At 37.8% G+C, this 19,232-nt stretch overlaps 1 protein-coding gene and 1 long non-coding RNA gene across 5 annotated transcripts; both read right to left on the bottom strand.

The window, feature by feature from the left end:
- Window positions 1-392: 392 nt before the first annotated feature.
- LOC117291858 (elongation of very long chain fatty acids protein 4-like) lies at window positions 393-7,956 on the bottom strand. Of its 4 annotated transcripts, none has more exons than XM_033773792.1 (7): window positions 7,022-7,956; window positions 6,026-6,133; window positions 4,837-5,024; window positions 4,007-4,087; window positions 2,703-2,874; window positions 1,902-2,029; window positions 393-1,485 (listed from the first exon to the last, which is right to left on the bottom strand). In XM_033773792.1, the coding sequence occupies exons 2-7, from the start codon at window positions 6,096-6,098 to the stop codon at window positions 1,312-1,314; spliced, it is 816 nt and encodes a 271-aa protein (XP_033629683.1). In that variant the 5' UTR covers window positions 6,099-6,133; window positions 7,022-7,956; the 3' UTR covers window positions 393-1,311. The 4 variants fall into 4 exon arrangements, with proteins under 4 accessions (XP_033629683.1, XP_033629682.1, XP_033629684.1 ...); XM_033773791.1 differs by having other exon boundaries at window positions 7,069-7,956; XM_033773793.1 differs by having other exon boundaries at window positions 6,026-6,155; window positions 7,478-7,956.
- A 1,139-nt stretch (window positions 7,957-9,095) lies between these two features.
- LOC117291856 lies at window positions 9,096-18,318 on the bottom strand. Its single transcript, XR_004519212.1, has 4 exons — window positions 18,120-18,318; window positions 11,148-11,364; window positions 10,481-10,527; window positions 9,096-9,697 (listed from the first exon to the last, which is right to left on the bottom strand). It is a non-coding gene; the product is annotated as an uncharacterized LOC117291856 (long non-coding RNA).
- Between the last annotated feature and the right edge of the window lie 914 nt (window positions 18,319-19,232).

The following is a 19,232-nucleotide window of genomic DNA, read 5'->3' as shown; positions in this document are numbered from 1 at the left end:
GGAATATTTTCTACAGTATCATCATCATTAGACCGGGTAAGTTTTATGTAAATATGTGATCTTCATGTTTTTTGTTTCTTACCAATTCTGTTACGTTCCTTTAAGTAGCTCAGTTGGAGGTAAAATGACTAACTTCAGATGTTCCTCACCCCCATTGCCCACTATTCCACCACCCATGACATGACTGCATTACAATTGAATAATCCACCAGAACAACAATTACCGAATATGATTGTCTAAACCTGTTTCATCAAAATTACTCCTTTTTTTTTTTTTTTTTCACAGGACTCGGGAAAGTACTGAGTATACAGTGCTAACACACATCGGTGTATGGGTAAAAACCAAAATTAATATTCTTTATCCCGATGCAAATTTAACATCTATTATACTCCTTTTTTGTCGAACTCGTAGTTTAGACTCAAACCCAAACTCAGTTTAATCTCCTTATAGCAACATTGTAGAAATCACAATTACTCCTTTTTTATGAAACTCGTTTAAACCCGTTTTAGCAACATTGGATAAATCACATCTTCTCCTTTTTTATCAAACTTACAGTCTAAACTTGTTTCAGTAAAAAAAATAGAAGTCACAATTCCTTTTTTATCAAACTCATGGTCTCAAATTTTAGAAATCACAATTTCTCCTTTTTTATCAAACTTACAGTCTAAACTTGTTTCAGTAAAGAAAATAGAAGTCACAATTCCTTTTTTATCAAACTCATGGTCTCAAATTTTAGAAATCACAATTTCTCCTTTTTTATCAAACTCGTTTAAACCCGTTTTAGCAACATTGGATCAATCACATCTTCTCCTTTTTTATCAAACCTACAGTCTAAACTTGTTTCAGTAAAAAAAATAGAAGTCACAATTCCTTTTTTATCAAACTCATGGTCTCAAATTTTAGAAATCACAATTTCTCCTTTTTTATCAAACTTACAGTCTAAACTTGTTTCAGTAAAGAAAATAGAAGTCACAATTCCTTTTTTATCAAACTCATGGTCTCAAATTTTAGAAATCACAATTTCTCCTTTTTTATCAAACTCGTTTAAACCCGTTTTAGCAACATTGGATCAATCACATCTTCTCCTTTTTTATCAAACCTACAGTCTAAACTTGTTTCAGTAAAAAAAATAGAAGTCACAATTCCTTTTTTATCAAACTCATGGTCTCAAATTTTAGAAATCACAATTACTCCTTTTTTATCAAACTCTTAGTTAAAACCCGTTTTAGCCACAACATAGAAATACCCAATAACTCCTTTTTACCATTGACTGGTGAAGTCCTCCGCTGTCCCATTTCTTCAAAAATCTTTTCATACCTTGAGTTTTCCTTCTTTTTTAGAGAAGTAAGACTTTGCGTAAAAATTACTAAACAGTACCACCAGAGATATCGCGTAGAAAAATACCGCATAATTAAAGCCCTGCGGGAAGTCACAATCGATGGTTAAGTTGTACCCTGTATGAAAGATGACTGCGAAAAACTGTGCCTAAAGTTGACATAAAAGAAAAGGAAAACAAGAAATGAGAATTAGTTTTGATTTTTGTTTTTTTTCCAATGGATACATTTTGGAATTGTTTTTGTTTGGCAACAAAACAGTTGCTGGCAGTTCAAGCACTTTATGTAATCCATCATATACATAAACTCATCAAAATATGAAATAATATCAGACAGAAATATTTCAAGGGATGTTTTCTACTATCATCATCATTAGACCGTGTAAAGTTTCTATGTAAATATGTGATCTTATACAAGTTTTTTTCTTACCTATTCTGTAATGTTGCTTTAAATTCAAATTATTGTCATTTCAAATAACTGGCCTTGGTTCATGGTCTAGAAAAGAAATGTGGCTGAACAGTTGATGTTTTTTATTTCAAGCTATGATTTCAAGAGATTGGATCTTACCAACTGTAGCTGCGTCATGTAACGTTTCCACCATAGGTATTTCTGCATGCCTGGGCCCATAGCTGATAACCCATAGTAGCTGTACATGATGATGTGTACAAAGGAGTTGATCATGGCGAGAAAAAAGGCTGCAAACAAGACAAAATGGAAAGATAAGAATTTTCAGGAGAAGAGGGGATTTTCTAAATGACTACAAAGTCCATGGAACTGGATTAATAACAAGGTGTAAAAGAACCCAGTCCAATTATCAAAAAGATTTCAAAGAGTATCACCCGCTCTAACGAAGAAAAGTTCAACTTTTACTTTTGAACCATGACAACAATTTTAAACGTTTCTTATAAAACACATAAGAATTGGTCACGTGATATATTGTCGGGATCCCGACATAAACTAATTTTGAGCACCTTATTTCACTGCTACTAATAATTGGCGAACTTTTTTTAGCAATGGCTCAAATGAAAGCTTGTAACTTTCTCGACCCCCATCAAAATACCTATTGAATTTTAAATCAAAATTTTGGGGTCAAATCGGCCAAAAATCTGACACAGCATCTTTAAGTGAGCTATACAGCACTATAGACCTTTATCATGGTGTGGTCGTCTTGATTTTACTGCATTCCAACTCATTGTAACCAAACTGAGGCTGGATGAAATAACAGTCTGGTGCCATACGCAATGAATGTTAGCATTCATTACTGTTATTGGAAACAGGGAACATGACCAAGATGGTGACAGCTTGATAAAGGTCTATAATGGTGGTCTCCCTAATTAGTCTGAAAAGAAAAAAGAAAAAAAGTCTTACATTGTCCACCTGCCACAAACTTAACTCCAAGCCACCAGTTAACCATCATGCTACTGTGATGGTACACATGAAGGAATGTCACCTGGTTGTTCTTCTTGCGTAGAATGAAAAACGCTGTGTCTAACGTCTCAATCACTTTGGAGAAGAAGTACCACCAGCAAACATCTGCCATCTGAGAGGAGGGGGTGGGGGATTTGAAGAAGAAACACATTCTCTGTTAGAAGAAAATTCTGTCTCTTAACAATTTGAATTTTGGTGTTCTTACTTTTCAATATCTTTGTCCGAGGTGCACAGCAGCTTATCTTTATATGGTTTCTGACTGGCACCACCAAACAAAGATATTGACAAAATAGGGAGATCACCAACTAGATAGCTCAGTTGGTAGAGCATGTCAAACCATTGTTGGTTGAAATCCTGCTTTGGTCAATTTCTTGTTTAACCCCAAATCAAGCAAATTTACTTCAATCAATTACTCATCCCAATGAGTTTAGATCATAAAATACAACTTCAGCTGATAAACTCGGTCAAGCACACCTGATTCAAGCTCTGGTGTTTCTGATCAGCAGGGTGTGGGTTTGAGTCCTGTCTTGACACTTGTGCTTAAGCAAACACTTAAGCATTTTTGCTTCCTCCTTTTGAAGGGACATAAAGCTGTTGTTTCTGTGTGTTGTGTAACACAAGTAAAATAACCCAGCACACTTATCATTATGAGAAAGGGTTTGCCCTTTAGTGTGCGTGACATGGTTGACTGCATAAAGTTTGTGCCACAGCACCTTTTTAAAGCTATACTAGGTGCTTTACAAACTGAGTGTTATGATTCCAAACATAATACAATTAATGACCCTTTAAAAAGCCTTTCGCATGTGATAAAGGGCTACAAGTACTTTGTTCACTTTTTTTGTTTGCCTTTGGTCCCCATCCCTTCACCCTGTTCTTTGTTATGTGCTTGCTTAACCATGCAAATATTTGTTATTTTTTAGTCACCGGCACTTGCCAATTTACTTTTAAATAAAACTAAAAAAATTGTCAACACGTTTTACTCTTCTGTAATTTTTAACAAATCTATTTTTATAAAACTCTGTACTTTAAACACACAATTAGCTTTTGGCTGCGAATGTTTTTAATACCCACCACCCCCACCCTTCGCCAATAAAAAGAGTAGACACGCAATTCTACAAGTTTGCAGAACTGTGTTTATTGTTATTATCATGATTATTGTTGAAACGGGACTTGGCCATAATAACTTTTTGCCAGTTTCCACAATATAAAACCCTTGTCATTGTAAAGAGATAAATGTACATTACCCTCAAACCAAGTACACTGCTTGAATAATCCACTGGTTGGCACTTGTAGCTGTAGTTGGCTTTCCACGATGTAACACGAAACTGTCAACAAATTTTGAAATTCATCAAAGACTGAAGCAGCTGGAGAAATTTTTGCAGCAAACCCGAAGGTCAGAGGAATTTATATGTGTCAATATTCTGCCAAAATATCAATTTAAGTTTTAGTGAAATGAATTACACTGTCCAAAAGAGAGATTTAAACGCACCGACACATTTGGTAATTACTCAAAATATATATTAGCTTAAAAACTTACTTAGTAACGAACAGTGAAGAGCTGTTTAGTATAAAACAGTGTGAGAAATGGCTCCATCTAAAGTAGGGCGTTTTTTGGTGAAAGATAATTTCTCACTAAAATACTTGAATCTGAGTAAGACTTAATTGTGCAACAGCATACTATGTGGTGTTTTTTTCTTTCCTTGTTTTAAAAATATTGAGAATATTGGTCTTTTAAAAATATTGACAAGAGTGTCCAGTGCCTTCGTCATATTTTTTAATTTTTCGAGATTAAACTCTCCTTTTTTTTTCTCTTTTTTTTTTTGGGGGGGGGGTCTTGTCGATTTTTTTTTTAAAAACCCACAATGTTAAAAGCCCAAGTAATCAAGGAAGTATGGACTGAAAACCCAATAAACACATAACACACATGTTAGAGGTAAGATTCGAACCAGAAAAGGGGGAGGGTCAGGGATGCCTATATGAGGGACCTTTTTAAAAGAGCATTGGTTTGGCATTCACATTGAGTTTATAAACAGCCTATAAAAGGCCTCAGTCAAATTTATTTCTATTTGCATACCTCATAACACATGTAGATAGATAGTGCAACCAGGCTGAAGTTGTAGACGACCAGGAAATACTTAAGTTGAAATGGCTTTCTGTCGGTCATGAGTCTCGGTCCCAACCACACCATCAATAAATAACCAATAATAATACAGCTGATTGGGACGGGAGACTTCATCAGGAGCCAGTCTGCTACTCTTGCATCTGCAGTTAATTAAAAGATTGGGAAATAATTAATTTCAATTTAAGATTATAGGGTCACACTTTAGTATTGACCCCAAAAAGAAATTGTGTAACTTTCCGAATGTCAGCTGACAACTTTCTAATTGCAAAAAGGAAATCAGCTGATCAGCTGAAAAGTTGCATGCCTGAATAGGCCTAAGATTGTTATTTGGTACCAAGCATCTCTGAAGAACCCCCCTTTAATTAGAAATCAATACAAGTATGTCAACAAATTTGAATATCCAAAGATTGTCTTCAGGCAACTTTTGGAAATGTTCATGGTGTCCATTTGAATGCTGTCCTCAATATTGCTAGAGATGCGGTTGGTACCCGCTGTCACCTCGCTTTATGTGGATTGATTCAACATTCTTAATGAAAATACCAGGCCAACTTGTTGCTGTTTTCTCACCAATGTGAAAGGACACTGTGAAATACACAACATGGTACTATACGGGTTGGATTAGAAACCATGACATTTACAACTAGAACTAGCTTGCCTTTTGTAGCTTTACACAGTGTTAAATAATAATAGTTAAAAAAAGGTTTTAGAAAGCACATTTCACAATAACCATCTCAGTGCGCTTTTACATTAGTGCCCTGGTCACTGGGCCAATAACATTCCTGTAATCTTTCTCAGCTCCCTGGGGAGTATACAACCTGGGCAACAGTAGCGCTCTAAATACTTTTTCATGCACAATATCAACCTCTACCCTCACAGGTACCCCATTTATACCCCTGGGTGAAGAGAAGCAATTATAGTAAAGTGTCTTGTTCAAGGACACAAGTCTCATGACCGACAACTGAACCCACACTCGGATGACTTAACCACCAGAACTACCAGAAGTACAATTCAACCATCTAATAACCACTAGGCCATGACACCCTCAATAATAATAACAATAATAATAATAATAACAATAATAATAACAATGAACAGTTTTTATAAAGCATGAAATTACACATTGGTGCTGTTTTTCGCTTACCACCTTTATCCTGTAATTGCTCAGATAGATTGCTAAGCTTCAGCTGCAGCCCTGACATATACCCCTGCTCCATGATGATACCTTGCTGATGATAACTTGCTAGTGAAACTGCAGTTGGTGAGTGACAAAACTGTTATAAAGCATAAAATACAGCATATCGGGAGTGAGCGTAACAGGCCTAGAATTTCATTTTAAACCATTTCATGGCCTTGCCCTTGATGGTCTAAAAATGAAATTTTCAGTTCGCAAAGGGCACTTCCATTGGAAAAGGAAAGTTTTTAAAGGGCAGCAATAGCCTCTGTGGCCTGCGTGTATTTCGAGGCCTGCAATGTGTAAAAAAAACAACTAAAATAATTCTAAACGTCAACAATTACTAATTAGGCTACTCTTCATGTCAGTGGTTGGGTTGGAATAGTGTTACTGTTATCTTTCATCGCCATATCTCCTGCAGCACCCTGGCCTGGTTCAGACTCTACCTGGGGCATAATATGTGGATTGGGCTTTAATTCTACCTCCCATCTAAGCTCCTACCTACTATAGTGCATGGAGGTCCCCCATGCATGGATGGAGCATGTTAATTATTATTATTATTATTATTATTATTTTATTTGCCATAACAGTACAAAACATAATACATTGACAATAATACCCCGAGATGGGCAAGGGACAACAAAAGCAAATACATACTATGATCCGTAGATCCGTAGATCTGTTGCCCCACCACATCTGGGGTACACAATCAAATTAATATAGATTTAACATAATATACATGTAGTACACAAAGCATTAAAAAACAGATAATTATATAACCAATAGCAAATAATAAATATATAATAAGAATACAAAATAAATTTAAAATAAATAAGTAGAAATAACGATAAGGTAAGGATAAACAATAAAAGGAAATAAATAAATAAATAAAAAGTAAACTTGTAGATAAATTAAACAACTTAAAATATTGCACAAGTAATTCAGCTAAAGGTACTATACAATTACAATAGATTCATGTAGATGGAGGTACTACCTCCATCCTATGCTCCTACTGTACTCTGCTGACTGAACCGCCGGTAGACGATACAAACAAACCTCCATACTTCTATCTAGCTAGGATTAGGTGGAGGATCGAGGTGATCACCACGGTACGGGCTACCTCCCATGGTTATTAGGACCCAATGATTTCAAAGCACGTTGTTACGTTCCCCCTGCCCTGCACTGCCTGCAGTTTGGACCCCTATGATAATAGTGCATTGCGTCCCACCACACACTGGGGAAATGTCTACCAAACCCCATTCACACAACCATGTGGATAGATACAAATGAGATAAGATAGAGTGCATGGGACCACCCGGCGGTCCATAAATTTTGAATAACGTGATTCCTTCTCAATTCTCCCCCTTATTACCTTACGTCCTCCACTCTCCTTAAAAAAGAAATACAACACGTGTCACTCACCTTTTTATTATTTACTAATCAGTGTGTTTCTATTCAGCCACCCTGGATCCTGCCCTTGCTTTGGCCGTTTACTACATCATCAAGCTCAGAGCTACTATACTAAGCAGTCAGCCATGACACTGTTAAATAATTCATTTGATGAGAGTTAGATAACAACGAGCACGCTGCCTAGCCTGCGCCTGCCCATTACATTTATATTGCTCAATGGCCGGCAACACGCAGAAGGTAGTCTTGATGCAAGACGTTTTTGTTGAAAACAGGCGTTCAACAGTTGAGTGATCGAACAATAACAACAACGTCTTGCACCAAGACTAGCAAGAAGACAGTGAAGGGATCGAAGGGCGCTGCCAAAATCAACAGTCTGAAACTGTTACCTTAGTTTCGCCGCTGGATTATGCAACGGAACGACCGTCACCAAAGTGAGATAGTAAACTTCAGACGTCGGGCATGACTACTTAGTACTTGTATCAGGGTTTTTTTTTGCGCGAAATCCCCCCCACCCCCTCCCACCACCACCCGACCCCCGTGCACTAGTATGAATGTTTTTGAGTTTTTCCTGAACATGACTTGCTTTCGCGCGCACATGATGTTCATTAACATGCTTGCTGGCAGTCGTTTTCAGGCGTTTGCATTTCTCCATGGTAAAAACAATCAGTATTCTGACCACAAAAATGAAAGTTATGTGAGATTGGCTCTTCTGTTAGTAATGATACCATTCTGAAAGTTATGGAAACAACAGAAAAAAATACACCCTTTTTAATGATGAATAAATAATACTGTGGTTTAATGTACACGATCCAACCATGTGATCGAACAACCAGAAGTTCTGGACATCGAGATTATTGATCAATGACAATAACATGGAATTCAGAATAAAGGTAAATAACAAACAATACTATTAAACAATACACCAAGTGAATAGGGGACTTTTGGGACGCTAGGTGGCAGCAGACTTACCAGGTAAAATCCATTGTTCTCAGTAATGTGCGCATGCTCAGAACTACGTAACACTGGAATTTACCTGGTAAGTCTGCTGCCACCTAGCGTCCCAAAGTCTCTCATTGAAAAGTCATGATTCATTCTCTCTTAATTAAAAGATTGAAAAATGTAATTCCTTGTCCGAGTGGTGTAATTTTTTGCTCTTTTGAGAGTGAAAATCATTCGGTGTCAGTATTTTTGGGTGAAATTGGAACGCACGAACTTCACTCTCAATCGTGTTGAAAATACCCGTCCTTCACTTTAAAAAGATCGAGTTGTCCGCCATCATGGCTCTTTGCAGGAGTGGTGTAGGGACAAAATGTGTGGTTCTCCACTCTTTTGAGAGTGACTTCGTGGACAATCCTGCAAAGAACAACATACTCAGTAAGTTTTGATTGTTGTCGTGGGTTCGAGTCCAACCAGGATCAACCTCGTTCCCAGCTGATCGAGCAAGGCATGCTAGTAGTTCGAGCTTCTGATTGGTGGATTAGCGCGTACTGGAAGATAAAAATGGCAATAAAGGTGCCACACTGCGTGCAACGAAAATAAAAAGGCCATGAAGAGCCTAATTTAAACATCATTATAGTTAACATTAAAATGGATTGATATAAGAAAGGTCAGACTTTATAGCATGAAACGATACAATTAAAATTTAAGCATTTTATTATTATACCAACTGTTACAATAAATATACAACTCTTTAACTCTTTAAATAAAATATATAATAGGCTTATAGTCTAAACTTCTTAAAATGCTGGAAATAATACCAAGTGCTGATGGTTTAAATAGTGTGCCATAACAATCCACAACAAAATTTACCTACAAGCAGAAGGAAGTGAGGACACGAATAAAAGTGGAAGAGAAGAAGATGGGGACAACAAGGTTTTTCTCAACCCCCCAAAAATGAAAGATCAAAAATACTTTGGCCTCTTATAGTCCTGCGAACGGCTAACAATTCGTCGTCATTATTGTAATTAATTGCAGTCAAAAAGTTCAAAGTGATGTGGTACACTTGTACATAGTTACTGGCCGGACCTACTAGTTCGGGTACAGGAATGTCAAACTTCTTCGCATGCCCTTGACGGGGATTCGCAAGGCTATGTATGGATGGGGTACTGCGAGTCAGTGGAATGCTGCCCTCTTGCGGTTAGTTGGGAGAAGTCACAAGGCTCCGGAGATCTTCTTAGTAAGGGCGTCTCAAATGTTTGAAAAGATGGCACAAAAGGAATGACGTCTCAAATTCTGCAGCACAAAAAAATGGATCAAAATTAATTACAGTTTCTGTATTATTCGTCAGGAGTGATATTAATGCTCGAAATGTAATGACTGGACCTCCTCACCTGCCCCCCCCCCCCCCCACCAGAGCCCTTTTTCTGATTTTGCTTCTCGCTCCTTCAAAACATCCGGACCCCGTTTTCAAAAGTTCTCGGTTTCAACTGAATGCATACCACTACCTGGAGTGCGTTTTGGCGACCCCAACCAAAAACTGTTTCGGTTGTTGGTCATTGGTTCTGCTGTTAAAACTGAACGATAACCGAGTTGTGAGCTCGGTTACCGTTTAGGTTATGACGTTAGAAACAATTGGTTACAGCCGCCAAAACGCACCCCGGATTGCAGTTCTGAATCAACATTCAATATGGCGATGGTGTTTTGGTATTACTTAGATAAACAAAACCCAATAGTAATGATGATAATGGCAATGTCACACCAGGCAATATTTAGGCAACCAGTTCCAGGCAATCTCCAAGTAGAGAATGCATTTAAATTTGAATGTTCTCATAATTATTTGGGAAACATTATTTGAAAAAAATACTATTGTGCTACCACCAGTGGTCCTGTAGCATGCACTTCAGTTCGTTGCCTCCAAGTTGCATGCAAAAGTTGCCATGTGTGACAAGACCCAATGAAGTACCAAAAATGTGTGTCATTTTAACGAGGATACCATTAGCAAGGTTCGTTTCAAGCCCTTTCTATTCAATCTACAGAAACGAAGTTATCAATTGTAAGTTTTATACATGGACTTACTTTTGTAACAGAAGGCGAAGATTTAATAGATGTCGAAGTCGGTGTTGCTGCAAGAGATGGACAGAAGAAAAAAAAACTAATTAAGTGGAAGGTTCATAAAAATGAACGTCAGAATTAACTTTTATCAATCAGCAACTCCAGCAAGTTCATTGTGTGAATTCATAAATTAATAGCGAGGAGGCTTTAAATCACATTATTTCAACCACTCAATTGTATAGTAGTGGGATGACAGACACTTCGTAGCTTCGGGACACTTCGTAACGTAACCAAACTGAAAATACTGCTTAGCAAGCGAAAAATGAGTGGATCACCAGTTGCAACAATGTAAACTTAATGTAATTTTAGTCTTATACATTTGTAACCTGTTTCTGTTAAGAGCACTTCTCGTTTATGTGCTTACAGGCTTTCATAGAGCTGCTAAGCACAAAAATTTGCTCAGCATGAAATTTCTTCCTTGATATAAACAGGATTACCAACCAAATGTCCATTTGTTGCATATCGCTTGTTGCTGGTATTCAGCTGTTGTTGGCTTATCCTGAAAATCACGTGGAAATTTGGTTGGTAATCCCGTTTTTAATGAGGCAACAATTTCATGCTTAAGCAAATTTGTGTGCTAAGCAGCTTTATGAAATTGGGCCCAGATCTCGTATTGGAAGACTGTACTCACCCATTGTCCCATTCCTCCATTATTTTCTCCAAAACCTCCGGTCTGATCAGCCGAGAAACGGGGACCAGTCTTTTCCTGAAGTTCGACCGGAAGTTGGAGCCACCCGGTCTACCTCTCGTCTGCCAGTAGTTGCCTGCCTCCGAGAATGAACACGTCATCGTCACGACAATCGCAAGGAAGAGGAAAGCCTTTGAGTTCATTTTGTGACTTGGTGATGCTGAATAAATAAACAAAATACATTGCAATAGCCTTATTAAAAATCCGATGAATTTATGATCAGTATTTTCGCATCACCATGCCGAAGATCGTCGAAGTGAATATTTTAGAAGCTGCAACCAAGCCCATTACTTTGATAAAAGTAATTGTTCATTAACTTTGCAAGAGAATAATGCAAGAAAAAAAACACTCTTGTTGCACAAATAATGTGTGTGCTTTCAGATGCATACAAAAGGCTTGAGGCCTGAAGTCTATTATATTGTTTGGGTGAGAAATTACCTCTTTCTCAAAAACTGGGCTACTTCAGAGGGATCCGTTTCTCAAAATGTTTTATACTATACCAACAGCTCTCCAGTTACCAATTAAGTTCGTATGCTTACACTAATATTTTATTTGAGTAATCACCAAAAGTGTCAAGTGCCTTTAAACTTGGCTAATAAAATCCCGACGTTCCTCATCGATTCAGACGAAGAACAAACACTGCAATCTTTTATTTGGGTCACATCTTCCCGGTTATTCCCGAACCCGAATCGCCGAACCACGTCAAAACAAACGACACAAGGCTAACCCTAAAGCAAGGGACTAGCGACTAGAGCTCTTAAAACCTATCAACTCTGAGTATCCCCATGATTGTATTGGCATTTTAGTTCTCAAGAGACGTCGATGAAGTGTCCAAGGGCACGATAAATTTTCAAGAGTGTCCAAAAACACACTTGAACACCGTCTTTTCTGAAAAAGAGGCAAATGTTGAGTGTTTCAAGGTCTATCGAGTGCCCTTCGAAGAATGATACCCTAAGCGATACGGGGCTCTTCGGATTATTATTATTATTCCCGATACGAGTACGTGGTATTAAAGGCACTGGACACTAATGGTAATTACTCAATTAATTGTTAGCGTTCCATAAAAACTTACTTTGTATAATGAGCAATGGAGAGCTGCTGATGCGAGGAATGGTTCTATCTGAAGAAGCATAATATGTTCTGAGAAAGAGGTAATTTCTCGTCTGAAGCCTTTCACTAGGCAACTGAAAGCAATCAAGCTGGCGAAACAAGGGTGTTTTTCTTTTTTCTTTTTCTATTCCTTTGCAACTTCCATGACCAATTGAGTCAAAATTTCCACATTTTTTTTTTATGCATATGTTGGGATACAACAAGTGAGAATACGATTTGACAATAAATGACCAATCGTATACAGTGCCCTTAACATACCGCATTAATTAGATCTATACGCAAGAATACAACCATATGTAAGTTTTTAAGTGCACTCAAATTAATTAATACGAGTGTGCTAATTATGTTCATCCCAGCGTTACAGGTTCTGGCATTGCTTTACAAGTAATCATTATTCACAAAGAACGGAACTGTGACGATAACAGACCGGTAATAGTAACAATTAGCAATACAATGAATGGCGGAACCAAGACGCGGGTACATACCAAGATTTCCGATGACGTCATGATCAAAATGGCCGCAACGTAATAATCCCCGGATGTAGCTCAAATTTGACGTTAGTGAATACAATAGACAGCAAGAAGTGCCGAAAACGCATTACGGAAACTGTACACTGGATTGTCCAGGTACATGCGATCGAGTACCTTCGGCAAACCTAGTACTCGGCAGGATTGGTACTCGACTTAAAATCTATACTTGACTATAGCACTGATTTTTTCTCAGCCATGCACCATAAACTCGAACTTTAAGTGGTTTGTACTTAAAGGCAGTGGACACTATTGGTAATTACTCAAAAATAATTATTAACATAAAACCTTACTTGGTATACGAGTATAATGGGAAGCTGTTGATAGTATAGAACGTTGTGAGATACGGCTCCCTCTGAAGTAACGTAGTTTTCGAGAAAGAAGTATTTTCCACGAATTTGATTTCAAGACCTCAGATTTAGAATTTGAGGTCTCGAAATCAAGCATAACTTCGTGCGACAAGGGTGTTTCTTCTTTTATTATTATCTCGCAACTTCGATTACCGATTGAGCTAAAATATTCACAGGTTTGTTATTTCATGCATATGATGAGATACACCAAGTGAGAAGACTGGTCTTTGACAATTACCAATAGTGTCCACTGTCGGTAAGAGGTTAGTGCTTTGTGCCATTAAGTGTTGGTGTTAATTATAACTCATGGATGACAGCCTGCATAAATCCCACTAATGGTGCTGCAGTTTATAAAGACTTTATTGGGAAATGAGTGAACCACACAACTTAAGTTTAACCTTGGCGCCCTCTTTAATAATTTTAACTTTAACACATGTACTTGTACATTGTGTACATGTACTTGCATTTTTGTCGATTTGTATTGGTACAGAATTTTGGTAATAACATAAAGGAGCGTCTTAAACTTGAAAACAATGGCCTAGAAAGTTCACGGTTAACTTGTACCTGAAAGATTCCCAGGTATGCAAAACAAGTAAAGAGAGTGGGTTTTAATGGACCATAAATCACGGTTCAAATGTGCTCATCCAGATTTCCGAGCGAGTGTACAGCCCTCCACATCGGTAAAAACATAGGGACGTTTTATATTCACCCAGGTTGTTTTTAATTATAGACCTTTTATATTTTCAAGAGGGAATGGACAGGTGGACACACCAGAATCTCATGTCACACCGTGGACGACCATCTCTGAAGAAGAAATGCCTCACATCTCGGTAACACTCTGACGGGATTCAAACTGTACTGTATGCAAACATGATCAGCAATTGACATCTGAATTTCTTAGAATACGTTCATTATTGTATGAGATATTGTCGACGTAGCCTACTGATACAACAATCGTCAGTGATATCGTATGCATTACTTCCCAAATACAAAAAAATATTAATATTTAGAACGATAGGCCTGGTCCCTCTTCTAAAACACTGACACACACACGTTTTTGGTTACAAATCTGTTAATAATTATTAGCATAAAACCTTTCTTGGTGACGAGTAATATGGAGAGGTTGATGGTATAACACATTGTGAGAAACGGCACCCTCTGAAGTGCCATAGTTTTCGAGAAAGAAGTAATTTTCCACGAATTTGATTTCGAGACCCCAGATTTAGAACTTGAGGTCTCGAAATCAACCATCTAAACGCACACACTTTTGTGTGGCAAGGGTGTTTTTTTCTTTCATTCATATCTCGCAAGCTCGATGACCGATTGAGCTCAAATTTTCACAGGTTCGTTATTTTATGCATATGTCGAGATACACCAACTGTGGAGGCTAGTCTTTGACAATTACCAATAGTGTCCACGGCCTTTAACTGAAGCTATATTCGCCTATAACAACCGTTAAAATGCACTTCATTAAATCATTAGTTGGCGCCAAATTGAACGCGCTATAAATATTGATTTCGATCACCCGGAATACAGAATCGAAAAAGCACGGTTTAAGGATTTGTTATGCCTTTAAAAAGGCACTGCACACTATTGGTAATTACTTCAAATATATATTTTAGCATAGAACATACTTGGTAAACGAGCAACGGGGAGGTATTGCCAATAGTATAACCCATTGTGAGAAACGGCTCCCTCTGAAGTAACGTAGTTTTAGAGAAAGAAGTAATTTTCCACGAATTTGATTTCGAGACCTCAGAATTAGATTTTGAGCTCCCGAAATCAAGCATCTGAAAGCACACAACTTTGTGTGACAAGGGTGTTTTTTCTTCCATTATTATCTCGCAACTTCGACGACCAATCGAGCTCAAACTTTCACAGTTGGGGGGTGTGTGTGTGTGTATATGTTGAGATTCACCAAGTGAGAAGACTGGTCTTTTACAATAATTACCAAGCGTGTAACACTAATTAGACAATGACTTACACATTTTTAATTTTTACTCCCCATAACAAATTTATGACACCCGAAATCCTCATGTGATATTCCCCAAACACTCTCGTAGAACTCCGAATAACCGGTCTGTTTTGACTCCATAAACTGATAGTCGGGCAGGTACGCGTTGACTCTCGTTCAAGGTTACAAATAAATCACACTTGACCCTATAAACCTCACTTCATAAACACACGGATACAAGTTCACTCAGGGACCTAGATTTACAGGGACTGCATGGCATACCTTTCTGACACTAAAATATCTCTCTTTGTTGATGACAAAATTGGAAAGAAATGTTGACGTCATTTGGTTTATATGAACGTCACTTAGCTGATCAAACTTCACAGCCGCAAGTTTAAGAAACTTGGAACCAATTTTGAAAGCTACATCGATTTGAAATGCTGAAAGGCAATCTGGAAGGGGCCCGTCTGTTCATAAAATGAAAAACATGTACTAATATTAAATATAGAATCATTGATAAAGGTTATCAACTTTCGAATGGAACGAAATTAACGGAACCAAGGAACACAACATGTCACCGTTTGTGTGCAATGTAAATATCATTTCGCGCTTTTAAGGTCATTTGGGAGACATGCAGTTAGTTTGGATATTTATAAATTATGATCCAATTTTTCGATAGTAATGAGTAAACTGTAAGAGGTCTATTCTATCAGGAATCAATACACAGGCACCTTGGCCCATTATTGTTTGGATTGTGTTACATTCACAAATTTTAAAGAATACGACTGTGACTGTTGCTGAGGGTTCCAGTGTTTGCTGGTGGCACTAACCCTAACGTTAGACCGCTTACAATGGAATTCCCCCCCCCCCCACCCCATTTAGACCACAGACCATTCACTTGGCGAATCCCAACACTATGCATAACAAATCTGTGAACATTTGGGGTCATCGAAGTTGCAAGAAATTTATGAAAGAAAAAACACCCTTATTGCATGAGTTTGTATGTTGTCATATGCCTGCATGAGAAAAGCTTGAGACCCAAAGTCTTTCTCAGATTCAAGTTATGAGTGAGAAATTACTTCTTTCTCAAAAACTACGTTACTTCAGAGGGAGCCGTTTCTCACAATGTTTTAGTTATACTATCAACAGCTCTTCGTTGCTTGTTACCAAGTAAGTTTTTATGCTAAACATTATTTCGAGTGATTACCAGTAGTGTCCACTGCCTTTAATCTAATCCAAGCTTTAGGTATGGTATAGAGGTCGGAGGGTGGACATCTGCTTTTCAAATTTCTAAATAATTAGTGGGGGAAAAAATAGAACGTCGCTCTCGGTGCTTTTTGACTCTCTGCTTTTCGTCCCCCTGTATAGTAGATTGAACAATTTCATAGTGTCAAAATTGTTTGTTGTACCTTTTTTACTGTTCAGTTTTGAGAAAAGCAGATTTTACTTAATCACCTATATATGCCATCACTCAACAAGATTTTTACTTGTTTTTGCTTCGTGTTGATTCGACGTAAGGGTGGACGAAGGGCTTTCAACAAAAACAAATACTTGGTAAACTTTGGGTTGTTTGTGTGATGTAAAGTATACCTACACTTGACCTTGTTTTCATTGTTGAATTTCACCAGGAGGGTACGTGTGACTGAGTATTACTTTATTAAAGTGCGTGTCTTTGAAATTCGCTTAAAGCTAACGTTCGCCCTTAAAGGCACTGGACACATTATAAAGGAACACGTTGCCTTGGATCGGTCGAGTTGGTCTTTGAAAAGCGTTTGTAACCGTTTGTTATAGAATGCATATGATTAGAAAGATATTTTTAAAATAGAATATAATAATTCACACAATTAGTATCACTCGAAATTGCGTGGTTTTCCTTTTACCTCGTTTTTGACTCCCACAAATGGCCGACCGTGTTAGTTCGCAAAAGTAAAACTACGCAATTTCGGGGCAAATGTTTGGATCATTGTATTCTACTTTCTAAACATCTTTCTAACCATATGCATTTTATAACAAACGTATACAATTGCTTTTCAAAGACTAACTCGACCGATCCAAGGCAACGTGTTCCTTTAATGTTGACAAAGACAAGTATTCCCACTTGTCGATCCTAACATAATGCATGAAATAACAAATCTGTGAAAATTTGGGCTCAATCAGTCATCGAAGTTGCAAGAAAATAATGAATGGAAAGCACATTTGTTGCACAAATTGTGTGCTTTCAGATGCCTGAGAAATGTTTCGGGCTTTGAAGACTTTCTTTGGGTGGGATTCGAACTCATGACCTTTGCAAAGTGGGTTCGAATCCCACCGCCATACGCCTGTGATTTTTTCATAGAGCTCGGGGGGAAAGAAATTAGCAGAGTCTACAGTGCTTACAAACCACGTTGTAAAAGTAAAACCAAAACTAATATTCTTTACCACCGATGCAAATTGATCATAAGAGTTTTGTATTGTTTTGTTATTATTTGTCATTGCCACAATCCGGTCTGTGAAAGTCCTCATACACACGGATGTCCGTAAATAAACGTGGACTTCGTACAATAGCGGAAAGTACACAATGTGTCTGACAATGGTTGTAATAAAGGGGTTTCCCCCATAGTATTAAACCGATCGTAAGTTGTGAGAGAATAATGGAAGAAAAACGCCCTTGTCGTACAAATTGTGTGCTTTCAGATGATTTCGAAACCTAAAAATATAATTCTGAGGTCTCAAAATTAAATTCAAATATTCCATTGAGAAAATACTCCTTTCTCAAAAACTACGTTTACTTCAAAGGGAGCCGTTTCACAATGTTTTACACTAACAACAGCTCTTCATCGATCGTTAACAAGTAAGTTTGTATCATTAAAAAATTATTTTGAGTGACTACCAATAGTGTTCACTGCCTAAGCATACCCGACAAAAGAGCCATAAAAAGAAACAATATATTTGGAATGAGATAACCACACAATATAAACGATTTTCAATCACATACCTGACACACTCGTTTTCCTGTCTAAAAAAACTCTCTCCAGGTATTCCCTTTCTTCTGGTTACGCCGTTGTCCAAAAAAGCTTTCAATTTGGTGTAAACCCTCCAACAGTTACGACTGCTCCTCTCCAAACACACGGTAAGAAATCTTCAGAGTTACGTTCGCTACGACTTTTTAAAAGACAAGTGTGTGTGCGCAACACGCTCCGACGCGGCATTTATCAAATTGGGTGCGTCGATTATTGCCCGAAGGGGGTGTTGGTGGCAATTAGGAATGCGGAAGTATGCTAAAATGGAGTGTTTCTTCACCACTGGCAAATCCGCTCCAAAACGGAGGGGCGTCTACACCCTCATGATTATAGATGGAGATATGCAAACTTTAAGAAAACTTCAGAGGAGGATGCCTTGAAGACTGTGTTTAGACTTGGAAACACTTCTTGGATGTTGACATGATTTAACCCAATCTTTGATGCTAATACATGCGTCGCACACAAACTGATAGTTCGGTACTCAATAGAGTTGGAAATACCCGTCTTTCACTCTAAAAAGAGTTGTCCGCCATATGGCTCTTGATGAGTGTGGTTATACAAACAAAATGAGTGGTATGGGTGACTGAACGATTTGTTTCAATACGTCATTAATTTTAACCAGTTTTCTACAAGTGTATTTAGTGTCAGTTCATGATCACAAAGATAATAACTTGTACAAAAGTGAAAACAACACCACAATAAATCGATTCCTTTGAACAGGGAATCAAAACACCTCCATTGATAGTTGTTTATGATGACAGGTGAAATACAAATATCTTCAATTGTTACTAATTGACTATGCTGTTGGAACAGGTGGACATGCATTGCCTTTCTAGTCCGTTGGTGGATACATCCATGCCTGTGATGGTAAATATATTTTTTTATGCATAGTGACAACATCAGAATCTGAATTTGAATTGTTTATCGTCGGCAAAGCATCCTCATGGAAACATCACACCAAAATTTTTGTGGGAAAGACAATGGAGAACTTTCAGTTTTGGACGTGGGAGTAGGACATCCTTCTATAGGGAAAACCCACGCAGTCAGGTAGGGGGCTATCATCACATGCAAGGTCCCGGTCCGGGAAT

Source organism: Asterias rubens, chromosome 6, assembly GCF_902459465.1.
Source record: "Asterias rubens chromosome 6, eAstRub1.3, whole genome shotgun sequence".
Classification (NCBI taxonomy): Eukaryota; Metazoa; Echinodermata; class Asteroidea; order Forcipulatida; family Asteriidae; genus Asterias; species Asterias rubens.
Note: the sequence above shows the minus strand (reverse complement) of the source record. Positions and strands in the feature narration are given on the sequence as shown.